This window comes from Oncorhynchus keta, chromosome 4, assembly GCF_023373465.1.
Source record: "Oncorhynchus keta strain PuntledgeMale-10-30-2019 chromosome 4, Oket_V2, whole genome shotgun sequence".
NCBI lineage: Eukaryota > Metazoa > Chordata > Actinopteri > Salmoniformes > Salmonidae > Oncorhynchus > Oncorhynchus keta.
In genome coordinates, this window is record NC_068424.1 from 65,576,041 (window position 1) to 65,588,897 (window position 12,857).

General features: G+C 45.3%; 1 protein-coding gene across 3 annotated transcripts in view; it reads right to left on the reverse strand.

Moving 5' to 3' along the window:
• The window catches only part of LOC118380753 (phospholipid-transporting ATPase IA-like), a 196,579-nt gene that overhangs the window by 115,788 nt on the left and 67,934 nt on the right, over nucleotides 1–12,857 (reverse strand). For all 3 annotated transcript variants that reach the window (XM_052512694.1, XM_052512691.1, XM_052512699.1), the window contains exon 4: nucleotides 9,009–9,107. In XM_052512694.1, the coding sequence (XP_052368654.1) occupies nucleotides 9,009–9,107 (99 nt within the window). The remainder of the gene's footprint in view (nucleotides 1–9,008; nucleotides 9,108–12,857) is intronic.

The following is a 12,857-nucleotide window of genomic DNA, read 5'->3' on the forward strand; positions in this document are numbered from 1 at the left end:
ACTTAAACAACACAATGTAACTCCAAGTCAATCACACTTCTGTGAAATCAAACTGTCCACTTAGGAAGCAACACTGATTGACAATAAATTTCACATGCTGTTGTGCAAATGGAATAGACAACAGGTGGAAATTATAGGCAATTAGCCAGACACCCCCAATAAAGGAGTGGTTCTGCAGGTGGTGACCACAGACCACTTCTCAGTTCCTATGCTTCCTGGCTGATGTTTTGGTCACTTTTGAATGCTGGCGGTGCTTTCACTCTAGTGGTAGCATGACACGGAGTCTACAACCCACACAAGTGGCTCAGGTAGTGCAGCTCATCCAGGATGGCACATCAATGCGAGCTGTGGCAAGAAGGTTTGCTGTGTCTGTCAGCGTAGTGTCCAGAGCATGGAGGCGCTACCAGGAGACAGGCCAGTACATCAGGAGATGTGGAGGAGGCTGTAGGAGGGCAACAACCCAGCAGCAGGACCGCTACCTCCGCCTTTGTGCAAGGAGGAGCAGGAGGAGCACTGACAGAGCCCTGCAAAATGACCTCCAGCAGGCCACGAATGTGCATGTGTCTGCTCAAACGGTCAGAAACAGACTCGATGAGGGTGGTATGAGGGCCCGACGTCCACAGGTGGGGGTTGTGCTTACAGCCTAACACCGTGCAGGACGTTTGGCATTTGCCAGAGAACACCAAGATTGGAAAATTCGCCATGGAGAACGTTCTGCTGCCTGCTACATCCTCCAGCATGACCGGTTTGGCGGTGGGTCAGTCATGGTGTGGGGTGGCATTTCTTTTGGGGGCCGCACAGCCCTCCATGTGCCCGCCAGAGGTAGCCTGACTGCCATTAGGTACCGAGATGAGATCCTCAGACCCCTTGTGAGACCATATCCTGGTGCGGTTGGCCCTGGGTTCCTCCTAACGCAAGACAATGCTAGACCTCATGTGGCTGGAGTGTGTCAGCAGTTCCTGCAAGAGGAAGGCATTGGTGCTATGGACTGGCCCGACCGTTCCCCAGACCTGAATCCAATTGAGCACATCTGGTACATCATGTCTTGCTCCATCCACCAACGCCATGTTGCACCACAAACTGTCCAGGAGTTGGCGGATGCTTTAGTCCAGGTCTGGGAGGAGATCCCTCATGAGGCCATCCGCCACCTCATCAGGAGCATGCCCAGGCGTTGTAGGGAGGTCATACAGGCACGTGGAGGCCACACACACTACTGAGCCTCAGTTTGACTTGTTTTAAGGACATTACATCAAAGTTGGATCAGCCTGTAATGTGGTTTTCCACTTTAATTTTGAGTGTGACTCCAAATAAATTTGATTTCCATTGATAATTTGTGTGATTTTGTTGTCAGCACATTCAACTATGTAAAGAAAAAAGTATTTAAGAAGAATATTTCATTCATTCAGATCTAGGATGTGTTATTTTAGTGTTCCCTTTATTTTTTTGAGAAGTGTATTTTGTGAAGTGCACCAGTCCCTCCTGCAGCAAAGCACCCCCACAACATGATGCTCCCACCCCCATGCTTCACGGTTAGGATTGCGTTCGTCAGCTTTCAAGCCTCCCCCTTTTTCCTCCAAACATAACAATGGTCATTATGGCCAAACAGTTTTACTTTTGTTTCATCAGATCAGTGGACATTTCTCAATAAAGTATGATCTTTGTCCCCATGTGCAGTTGCAAACCGTAGTCTGGCTTTTTTTTTAATGGCGGTTTTGGAGCAGTGGCTTCTTCCTTGCTGAGCGGCCTTTCAGGTGATTTAGATATAGGACTCGTTTTACTGTTTCCTCCAGCATGTTCACAAGGTCCTTTGCTGCTGTTCTGGGATTGATTGGCACTTTTCGCACCAAAGTACGTTCATCTCTAGGAGACAGAACACGTCTCCTTCCTGAGCGGTATGACGGTTGCGTGGTCCCATGGTGTTTGTACAGATGAACGTGGTACCCTCAGGCGTTTGGAAATCTCAAGGATGAACCAGACTTGAGGTCTACAATCATTTTTCTGAGGTCTTGGCTTATTTCTTTTGATTTTCTAATGATGTCATGCAAAGAGGCACTGAGTTTGAAGGTAGGCTTTGAAATACATCCACAGGAGGTACACCTCCAATTGACTCAAATGATGTCAATTAGCCTATCAGAAGCTTCTAGAGCCATGACATCATTTTCTAGAATTTTCCAAGCTGTTTAAAGGCACAGTCAACTTAGTGGATGTAAACTTCTGACCCACTGGAATTGTGATACAGTGAATTATAAGTGAAATAATCTGTCTGTAAACAATTGTTGGAAACATGACTTGTGTCATGCAAAGTAGATGGTCCTAACAGACTTGCCAAAACTATAGTTTGTTAACAAGAACTTTGTGAAGTGGTTGAAAAACGAGTTTTAATGACTCCAACCTAAGTGTATTCAAACTTCCGACTTCAACTGTACATGTGTTTTGGGGAAAGGGGTGTTTAAACTGTACAGTATTTAGCAATCATAAGAGTCTGGGAGAACAGCTGTGATGTGTGTGTGTGTGTGTGTGTGTGTGTGTGTGTGTGTGTGTGTGTGTGTGTAGCATGAATGAGTGTGTGTGCATGCTAAGATGCAGAGAATCACAGCAGGTGGTCAGTTCAGTTCTGTAGGAGCCAATCTGATCTCTGCTGCAGATACAGATGATGATTTATGATGTAGGCTAAATATCCTACAGCCGGCTTCTTGATTAAGTCATAGTAAAGGTCTGATTAATGAATATTTGCATGTTTGGCTAGAATTGTATACATCTATCTACCCATGTATTTACAGTGCATTGAAAAGTACTCAGATCCCTCCAGCGTTAATCTCAAATGTATTCAATATTTTTTTTACATATCAAAACCACACACAATACCCCATAATGACAAAGTGAAAACAGGTTTTAGACATTTTTGATAATGTATTAAAAATAAAACAGCGATACCCAATTTACCTAAAAAGTATTCAGACCATTTGCTATGACACTTGAAATTGAGCTCAGGTTTTTTCCACTGATCATCCTTGATGTGGCTACAACTTGGAGTCCACCTGTGGTAAATCCAATTGATTGGACATGATTTGGAAAAGCACACACTTGTCTATAAGGTCCCACAGTTGACATTGCATGTCAGAGAAAAAAACAAGTGGTGAGGTCAAAGGAATTGTCCGTGGAGCTCCGAGACAGGATTGTGTTGAGGCACAGAGCTGGGGAAGGGTACCAAAACATGTCTGCAGCATTGGATGTCCACAAGAACACAGTGGCCTCCATCATTCTTAAATGGAAGAGGTTTAGAACCACCAAGAATCTTCCTAGAGCTGGCCACCTGGCCAAACTATGCAATCGGGGGAGAAGGGCCTTGGTCAGGGACTTCTCCAAGACTCAATGGTCATTCTGACAGAGCTCTAGAGTTCCTCTGTGGAGTTGGAGGAACCTTCCAGAAGGACTATCATCTCTGCAGCTCTCCACCAATAAAGGCCTTTGTGGTATACTGGCCAGACGAAAGCCAATCCTCAGTGAAAGGCACATACGGTGAAGCATGGTGGTGGCAGCATCATGCTGCGGGGATGTTTTTCAGCAGCAGGGACTGGGAGACTAGTCAGTATTGAGGGAAAGATGAACGGAGCACAGTAGAGAGAGATCCTTGATGAAAATCTGTTCCAGAGCGCTCAGGCAAAGGTTCACCTTCCAACATGACAACAACCCTGACCACACAGCCAAGACAACGCAGAAGTGGCTTCGGGACAAGACTCTAAATGTCCTTGAGTGGCCCAGCCAGAACCCAAACAAACATTTCTGGAGAGATTTGAAAATATCTGTGCAGCGACGCTCTCCATCCAACCTGACAGAGCTTGAGAGGATCTTCAGAGAAGAATGGGAGAAACTCCCCAAATACAGGTGTGCCAAGCTTGTAGTCATACCCAAGAAGACTCGAGGCTGTAATCGCTGACAAATCGCTGCCAATGACTCCTTGCTGTCCCCAGTCCACGTGGCCATGCTGCTGCTCCAGTTTCAACTGTTCTGCCTGCGGCCACCCTTCATAGCCATGTTCCTCTCTAGGTTTCTTCCTAGGTTCTAGCCTTTCTAGGGAGTTTTTTGCTTGCCATTTGGTGTTTTAGGCTGGGTTTCTGTATAGCACTTTGTGACATCAGCTGACGTAAGAAGGGCTTAATAAATACATTTGATTGATTGATTGATTCTGAACAGATATTTCAGTTTGTTTTCTAGCCCGGTAATGTTGCTTCAGTAACGTTGTCCAGCTGCAGCACTACGCCACTACAGTAACATTACCCGGCTGCAGGACTACAGCAACAATTACCCAGCTGCAGGACTACAGCAACATTACCCGGCTGCAGGACTACAGCAACATTACCCGGCTGCAGGACTACAGCAACATTACCCGGCTGCAGGACTACAGCAACATTACCCGGCTGCAGCACTACAGCAACATTACCCGGCTGCAGCACTACAGCAACATTACCCGGCTGCAGCACTACAGCAACATTACCCGGCTGCAGCACTACAGCAACATTACCCGGCTGCAGCACTACAGCAACATTACCCGGCTGCAGGACTACAGTAACATTACCCGGCTGCAGGACTACAGTAACATTACCCGGCTGCAGGACTACAGTAACATTACCCGGCTGCAGCACTACAGTAACATTACCCGGCTGCAGCACTACAGTACCATTATCCGGCTGCAGCACTACAGTAACATTACCCGGCTGCAGCACTACACCACTACAGTAACATTACCCAGCTGCAGCCCTACATCACTACAGTAACATTACCCGGCTGCAGCACTACAGTAACATTACCCAGAAGGGAAAGTTAAAGACCTTTACAAAGCCCATTCAAAGCCCCATTTCTCCAGTTGGTAATTTTACTAATATTGAGGACAATACGCATCTTCGTTGCACAGTATTTAACATGTCAAACAATACAGAGACTTTAAAAGGACTATAGAGGGCTACCCTTCCCCTAAAAATATTTTCCCAGCCAGAGTCCAGACTTGAAATAGCTTTGCAGCGACGCTCTTCATCCAACCTGACAGGTCTTGAGAGAATCTGCAGAGAAGAATGGCAGAAACTCCAGAAATACAGGTGTGCCAAGTTTGTAGTGTCATACCCAAACAGACTCGAGGCTCTCGCTGTAAAAGGTGCTTCAACAAAGTAGAGTAAAGGGTCTGAACACTAAGGTAAATGTGAAATTTCAGTTTGTTTGGTCTTAGAACAAAGTAGCCTAGCTATTAATACTGCTGAGAACAGTGAGGAGCTCCTTCTGCAACTTAAATACCCTTCAAATATCTGAGGTGTAGCCTACCAGTATCCCTCAATCAGACAGCCAACATTCTTCAGGCATGAAGAAAAGTAAAGACTCAAATGCCTTTGTGAGTTGGAAACTATACCACTGAGGTTTTGATGTGCACCAAACGCAACTAAGCCTACTACTCGCCCAGCAGTCTTTGTTGAGTCCCTTGAGGAATTGCACATCATTACAGGTTGCCTTAGATGTCCTCCACATTGTCTCCCCCTCACTCCTGCTTTTTCATTCACTCAGAAATACAATAGAATTAAATATAATTCGATATCCATGCAATGTGCTGGAGTGGCTAATGAATGTGGCTGTATGTCACGTGGAGGAGCACTGGCTCTCACCCACCAGCTGCAGCACCGTTGGCCGGCTGCAGCACTACAGCGACGTTGCCCGGCTTGCAGCGACGTTGCCCGGCTTGCAGCACTACAGCGACGTTGCCCGGCTTGCAGCACTACAGCGACGTTGCCCGGCTTGCAGCACTACAGCGACGTTGCCCGGCTTGCAGCACTACAGCGACGTTGTCCGGCTTGCAGCACTACAGCAACGTTGCCCGGCTGCAGCACTACAGCAACGTTGCCCGGCTTGCAGCACTACAGCAACGTTGTCCGGATGCAGCACTACAGCAACGTTGCCCGGCTGCAGCACTACAGCAACGTTGTCCGGCTGCAGCACTACAGCAACGTTGTTCGGCAGCAGCACTACAACATATGAAAACCTGCTCCAGAGCACTCAGGACCTCAGACTGGGGCAAAGGTTCACCTTCCAACAGGACAACGACCCTAGCACACAGCCAAGACAACACAGGAGTGGCTTCGGGACAAGTCTCAATGTCCTTGAGTGGCCCTGCCAGAGCCCGGACTTGAACCCAAACAAACATCTCTGGGGAGACCTGAAAATAGCTGTGCAGCCACACTCCCCTTCCAACCTGACAGAGCTTGAGAAGAATGGGAAAAACTCCCCAAATACAGGTGCCAAGCTAGTAGTGTCATACCCAAGAAGACTTGAGGCTGTAATTTCTGCCAAAGATGCTTCAACAAAAGTACTGAGTAAAGGGTCTGAATACTTATGTAAAATGTGCCATTTCCGTTTTTTATTTTTAATAAATTAACATTTCTAAAAACCTGTTTTTGCTTCGTCATCATGGGGTATAGTGTGTAGATTTTTTTTTTATCCTCAAATCAATTTTAGAATAAGGCTGTAACCTAACAAAATGTGGAAAAAGTTAAGGGGTCTGAATACTTTCCGAAGACACTGCATCTGCTCAAGCATGAAATAACAAAAGCACAGCGTATACAGGGCTCCTAAAATACACGCACATGCACACACACACACACACACGTGTTGCCTATACAATGCAGGCCTATTTATTTCATATAGTGATTAGTTCAGAACAAAGCTATGAGGGGACACTGAGATGTGACTGATGGATCAATGATGAATGTTTTATGAAGCATGCGGGTCAACCATTGAGTCGGCCGTTTCATCATTGGGAGCCGATGGGAAGGAGACGGGGGTGGGCGTGGTGCAGGTGACCTTCATCCTAATAAAGACAGTCATCACCTTGCTGCTCCAATATTTATCACGAGAGGCCTGGGTGTAAATTGCTGCGCTGGTCACTTCACCACTAGATGCCAGATATAAAGACAACATTGCTAACGTTATAGGATAACTATTACAGTCCACTGGGAGCTGGGCTAGGCAGAGAGGATCGCATTGCAGGGGCACAGCTAAAAAGGCGCAGCATACTCTGGCTTGGTACAGTACTGAATTCAATTCACTATTGGCAATGGGTCTTGGGAAATGTGTAAAAACAAAAAACAAATGTGTTAACCTTCAAAATATAGACAGGCGTAAATGCTGGTCCACATTTCACATACATCTGTTAATCAACATGAATTTCAGCAAATGGACACAACTGTTTCTGTGCATGAACTTATATAGGCTAATTTATGGACTGAGTAGCCCAGTGCAGTGCCCAGCTGTGACCGGTCCATTCTGTGTGTGCCTGTGACCTGCTGTGTTCCCGTCACCACAAGGTCTCCTCTCTGCAAGGAATCCCATACAGAACACTCAAAGGACAAGTGGCCTGAATCCAACAATACCAAGCAGACCGTGCAACTGAACATCTATTCACTCTCATCCATTTACAGTGGCTACCGTATTGAGTTAGAGTATGGTCAATTCAATCAAGGCAGGCATCTTGCCTAATACTGAAATAATATTTTTTTCTTCTATTGATAAAGTCTAGAAGTGTGCCAGTCTCACACAAACACTCAAATGCAACAGATTCTTCCTTGACAATGCATTATGTCCTTTAGGCAATACGGTTAACCATTATCCTACTTTTTATACATTTTTATTCAGCCTTAGGCTAATTTAGGTTCCACTGAGGTCAGAAGACTTAAAGAGATTGAAAGGGATTTTAAGCACTTACAAAATTGTAACATATTTTACAAATTGGAATTCATAACATATCATACCAATTGGATGATGTACACAATTGTGCACAACTTTCGGGGACCCTTTTGGTTTGTGAGTGCTACTTTCAAAACAACTGGCTGAAATTATACAAAACCTTAAACATATCTTTAAAAGCCTTGTCAGACTAAGGTATCAAAGGGGCAATTTGAGTTAAGTGTTCCCCCAGTGTTCAGTGTTGGTAGTGTTCCCCCAGTGTTCAGTGTTGGTAGTGTTCCCCCAGTGTTCAGTGTTGGTAGTGTTCCCCCAGTGTTCAGTGTTGGTAGTGTTCCCCAGTGTTCAGTGTTGGTAGTGTTCCCCCAGTGTTCAGTGTTGGTAGTGTTCCCCCAGTGTTCAGTGTTGGTAGTGTTCCCCCAGTGTTCAGTGTTGGTAGTGTTCCCCCAGTGTTCAGTGTTGGTAGTGTTCCCCAGTGTTCAGTGTTGGTAGTGTTCCCCAGTGTTCAGTGTTGGTAGAGTTCCCCAGTGTTCAGTGTTGGTAGTGTTCCCCCAGTGTTCAGTGTTGGTAGTGTTCCCCCAGTGTTCAGTGTTGGTAGTGTTCCCCCAGTGTTCAGTGTTGGTTAGTGTTCAGTGTTGGTAGTGTTCCCCAGTGTTCAGTGTTGGTAGTGTTCCCCCAGTGTTCAGTGTTCAGTGTTGGTAGTGTTCCCCAGTGTTCAGTGTTCCCCAGTGTTCAGTGTTGGTAGTGTTCCCCCAGTGTTCAGTGTTGGTAGTGTTCCCACAGTGTTGAGTGTTGGTAGTGTTCCCACAGTGTTGAGTGTTGGTAGTGTTCCCCAGTGTTCAGTGTTGGTAGTGTTCCCCAGTGTTCAGTGTTCCCAGTGTTCAGTGTTGGTAGTGTTCCCCCAGTGTTGGTAGTGTTCCCCCAGTGTTCAGTGTTGGTAGTGTTCCCACAGTGTTGGTGTGTTCCCACAGTGTTGAGTGTTGGTAGTGTTCCCCAGTGTTCAGTGTTGGTAGAGTTCCCCAGTGTTCAGTGTTGGTAGTGTTCCCCCAGTGTTCAGTGTTGGTAGTGTTCCCCCAGTGTTCAGTGTTGGTAGTGTTCCCCAGTGTTCAGTGTTGGTAGTGTTCCCCCAGTGTTCAGTGTTGGTAGTGTTCCCCCAGTGTTCAGTGTTGGTAGTGTTCCCCCAGTGTTCAGTGTTGGTAGTGTTCCCCAGTGTTCAGTGTTGGTAGTGTTCCCCAGTGTTCATTGTTGGTAGAGTTCCCCAGTGTTCAGTGTTGGTAGTGTTCCCTCACCAGATCCTCAATGAACTCCTTGACTGCTGCCACCACCAGGATGAAGAGGAGCGGCACCAGAGTTGTCCAGCGACCCGTGGGCGACACATCCGGAATTTGCTGAAAGGAAAAGCACACGTCCCAGTTCAAAATCAAACATCACTGAATCACATAGGCATCCTATTCCCTATTTTTTGGCCAGTGCCTACAGGCTGATTTTGAAATAAAAAATATCTAGCGATCCCATGAGTATCCAGCTACAGTGTAGCACCTGTTCAGACAGTATTGACCAAGCCAGCACTCTTGGAAGTAAGTTCTCCCCCGAGAGCATCCCATGGTGATCACTCATATCTGCACACAAACACACACACACACACACTTGATGAAGCTCCATGTGACACCCTTTGGGACAACCTTCTAACACTGAGCTTGGCAGAGGGCTGTTTGTCAAGCAGAGGTCACCAGAAGCGACCCACTAGGGGGTCATTAGAGGGACAGGAGACAGGCCAGGGGATACTGGGGTTGCATCGTTCAATCAATCAGTCAGTCCGTGTACAGTGCAAACCCCAAGCAGGCTGTCATGTGCCTTTTACGGAGGAGTGGCTTTCGTCTGGCCACTCTACCTGAAGTGCTGCAGAGATCGCTGTCCTTCTGGAAGGTTCTCCCATCTCCACAGAGGAACTCTCTTTACAAAGACTGCAGGACACGGTCATGCAGTATAATGAATAATATAATTCATTTGTTTTAACTTTACATAGCTACTATTAAAGAAATTACACCCAAAAACAATCTTTTGGTATTTGTTTCACTAGTCCATTTTAGATTTAGTCCCAAATAGTTTTGCTTACTAGCATTCAAGATGTCAAGATCTGTGACCGACCGCCTCGATCTTCTGTAGCAAAATTTGATAAGGGTTTTTGTTGTTGTACTTTTTATCCCCAATTTCGTGATATCCAATTGGTCGTTACAGTCTGTCCCATCGCTGCAACTCCCATACGGACTTGGGAGAGGCTTACGTTTAGAGCCATGCATCCTCTGAAACACGACCCTGCCACGCCGCACTGCTTCTTGGACTAGATAGTGTATTTTACCGGGAGTTTTTCCTTATTGTAGGCTACTACTTTCACCACTTTTAATCTTAAAATATTAGGTTGTTTAGCAAATGGCCTCACATTTGATTCCTTAATGAGATGGGTGAGGCTAAGGCTTAAGAGGGTGTAAACGATGCAGAATTGGTGTAGACAAAGAGCTCTCCAGTAAGGTGTACCAAAACATTCCAGGGTCATTTTCTCAAATGTGAGTTTACAAGTTTATCAACTTTCAAAGCAGAATTACTTTCCCCATTGTTCTTCAACTGCAGTGTATGCTATACCATTTCCTAGTTATTCGTCTCTACTTTTAACAAATGTAAAAAAAACACAATTTCAGGCCTCCCGAGTGGTGCAGCGGTCTAAGGCACTACAGACCTGGGTCCGATCCCAGGCTGTTTCACAGCCAGCCGCAAACGTCAGCTAGCTAACAGTAAGCTCGAACTTTCTTAGACATGTAGCTAGCTAGCTTAACAATGAACCATAATCCCAATCCATAGAGTACTACCAATACCAACCGATTGTCATAGCTACCTAAAGTGAACCAAATAGGTTCAATGTTAGCTAGCTAACATCAGGCTATAACTAGCAATGTGAAATGGAATTCTGAGATATTACTACACACAGATCAAAAACGTAACGTTAACTAGCAAGTCAGCTAGCTAGCTGACGTTAGATGGCTAACAGCAAGCTTTAATTTGCAATGAAAACTTGCACAAAATAAGAAATCTATAATATCTGAAAATGTAGCTAGACTCTTTCCCATATACATGGATGAACGCTTACGGCAGACTGCAACCCCTTTCATTAAATAAGACGTCCTGTGTCGTTTCCATTTTCTTTGTACAGCTCATTCTGGTTCACACTGATCGTGTGTAATGCCATAAGAATCATCTTAAGCTTTAGCCCCCACCCAAACTCTGACCATTTTACTCACCCTAGCAAAGCTGGTTTGGCTGTTTTCATGTTATCCATAGCATTGGTGACTAACTGTGCTCCTGGCAACAATGTAATTCAACTTTTTTGCCAATGTTTACTGACACCGGCCATATTCAACGGGTGTTGAGCGTTCGTAAATTCATCAGTTATTCAGCGCTCTGGCACTCTCAGACGAGAGTGCTCTGAAACAGTTGTTGCAGTGACATTCCATTGAAATTGATACTTGCATAGTGGAGTCTTTTTGTTAAGTTTTACTACCCAATATATATTTTTTAAAGCAGCGTTAAACAGGATTCCCTACACATACTGACCAGCTCAAATAGACAGAAGTGTGCTATATGGCAGACCAATCATTATCTCAGCCAATCATGGCTAGCGGGAGGGTTGCTGTGGCTAAACCGACTAGGCTCGTACTTTAACAATTTTATTAGTATTTACAGATGGCATACAAGTTAGTTATTAAAGGCACATGAAAGTTCACATGTTCAAAGAAAGCATTTCTGCAAAAAACATTGACATACAGCCTCCAGTATTTATGCTGCAGTAGTTTATGTGTCGGGGGGCTAGGGTCAGTTTGTTATATCTGGAGTACTTCTATCGTGCCATATTCGGTGTCCTGTGTGAATCTAAGTGTGCGTTCTCTAATTCTCTCCTTCTCTCTTTCTTTCTCTCTCTCGGAGGACCTGAGCCCTCGGACCGTGCCCCAGGACTAACCTGACATGATGACTCCTTGCTGTCCCCAGTCCACCTGACCGTGCTGCTGCTCCAGTTTCAACTGTTCTGCCTTATTATTATTCGACCATACTGGTCATTTATGAACATTTGAACATCTTGGCAATGTTCTGTTATAATCTCCACCCGGCACAGCCAGAAGAGGACTGGCCACCCCACATAGCCTGGTTCCTCTCTAGGTTTCTTCCTAGGTTTTGGCCTTTCTAGGGAGTTTTTCCTAGCCACCGTGCTTCTACACCTGCATTGCTTGCTGTTTGGGATTTTAGGCTGGGTTTCTGTACAGCACTTTGAGATATCAGCTGATGTACGAAGGGCTATATAAATTAATTTGATTTGACATACAAACCGCTCTCCTGTGAAGTAATGACCCATACACCTAGTTTCCTGAAACAGTCACATTTAGTGTCAAACGGTCTCATTAACGCTGTGTTAGTCAGCTCTCATTACCGTTGCATTAGTTAGCAGAATCCAGAGTGATAAAAGATTGAGGTTTAAGTCTTGCCCTGAATCCATTGTCCTAATCGACTCCGTGGAGCTTTGAACTTCTAGGAGAGAGTTGTTTTTTTCGATTCACACTAAGGTTCTGTGAGGTTAACCGTAATCACTCTGAACTTTTAGTAGATTGTGGATTCCCTCTGGTCTATTATGCCACATTCTGGAGAAATCAAAGTTAATACGACAGAGTCACGTTCATTGGGGCACGCAAAGGAAAATGTTTTGATTAGGTTCGCAACAGAAAACTAAAATAAGCATTTCTTATTGGTCAAGTCCAGGTAGTCCCTCCATGTTTCGGCCCATTTTCATCCGTTTGGTGCCTAATGAACACAACCCTGATCTAGCCACACAAATCCCAGCGCCACCATCCAAATGAGAATATTTCCACACTATCCATGTGAGTGCTGGTCTGTGTTAGGAATCTTTGTTTGTCCTCTGCTACAACTCATGTCTGGTAAACCACGGACATATAGTTGTGGTGCATTTTTAAAGCATCTGATGTGTGGAATGATGTGTGTTGAGGAAGTAAAACACTAAATTCCTTTAAAGAGGGACACTCACGCTCCCACATGTATTTTTCAGTAGTGTGTGTATTCAGTTTGGGAATGCATGTGGG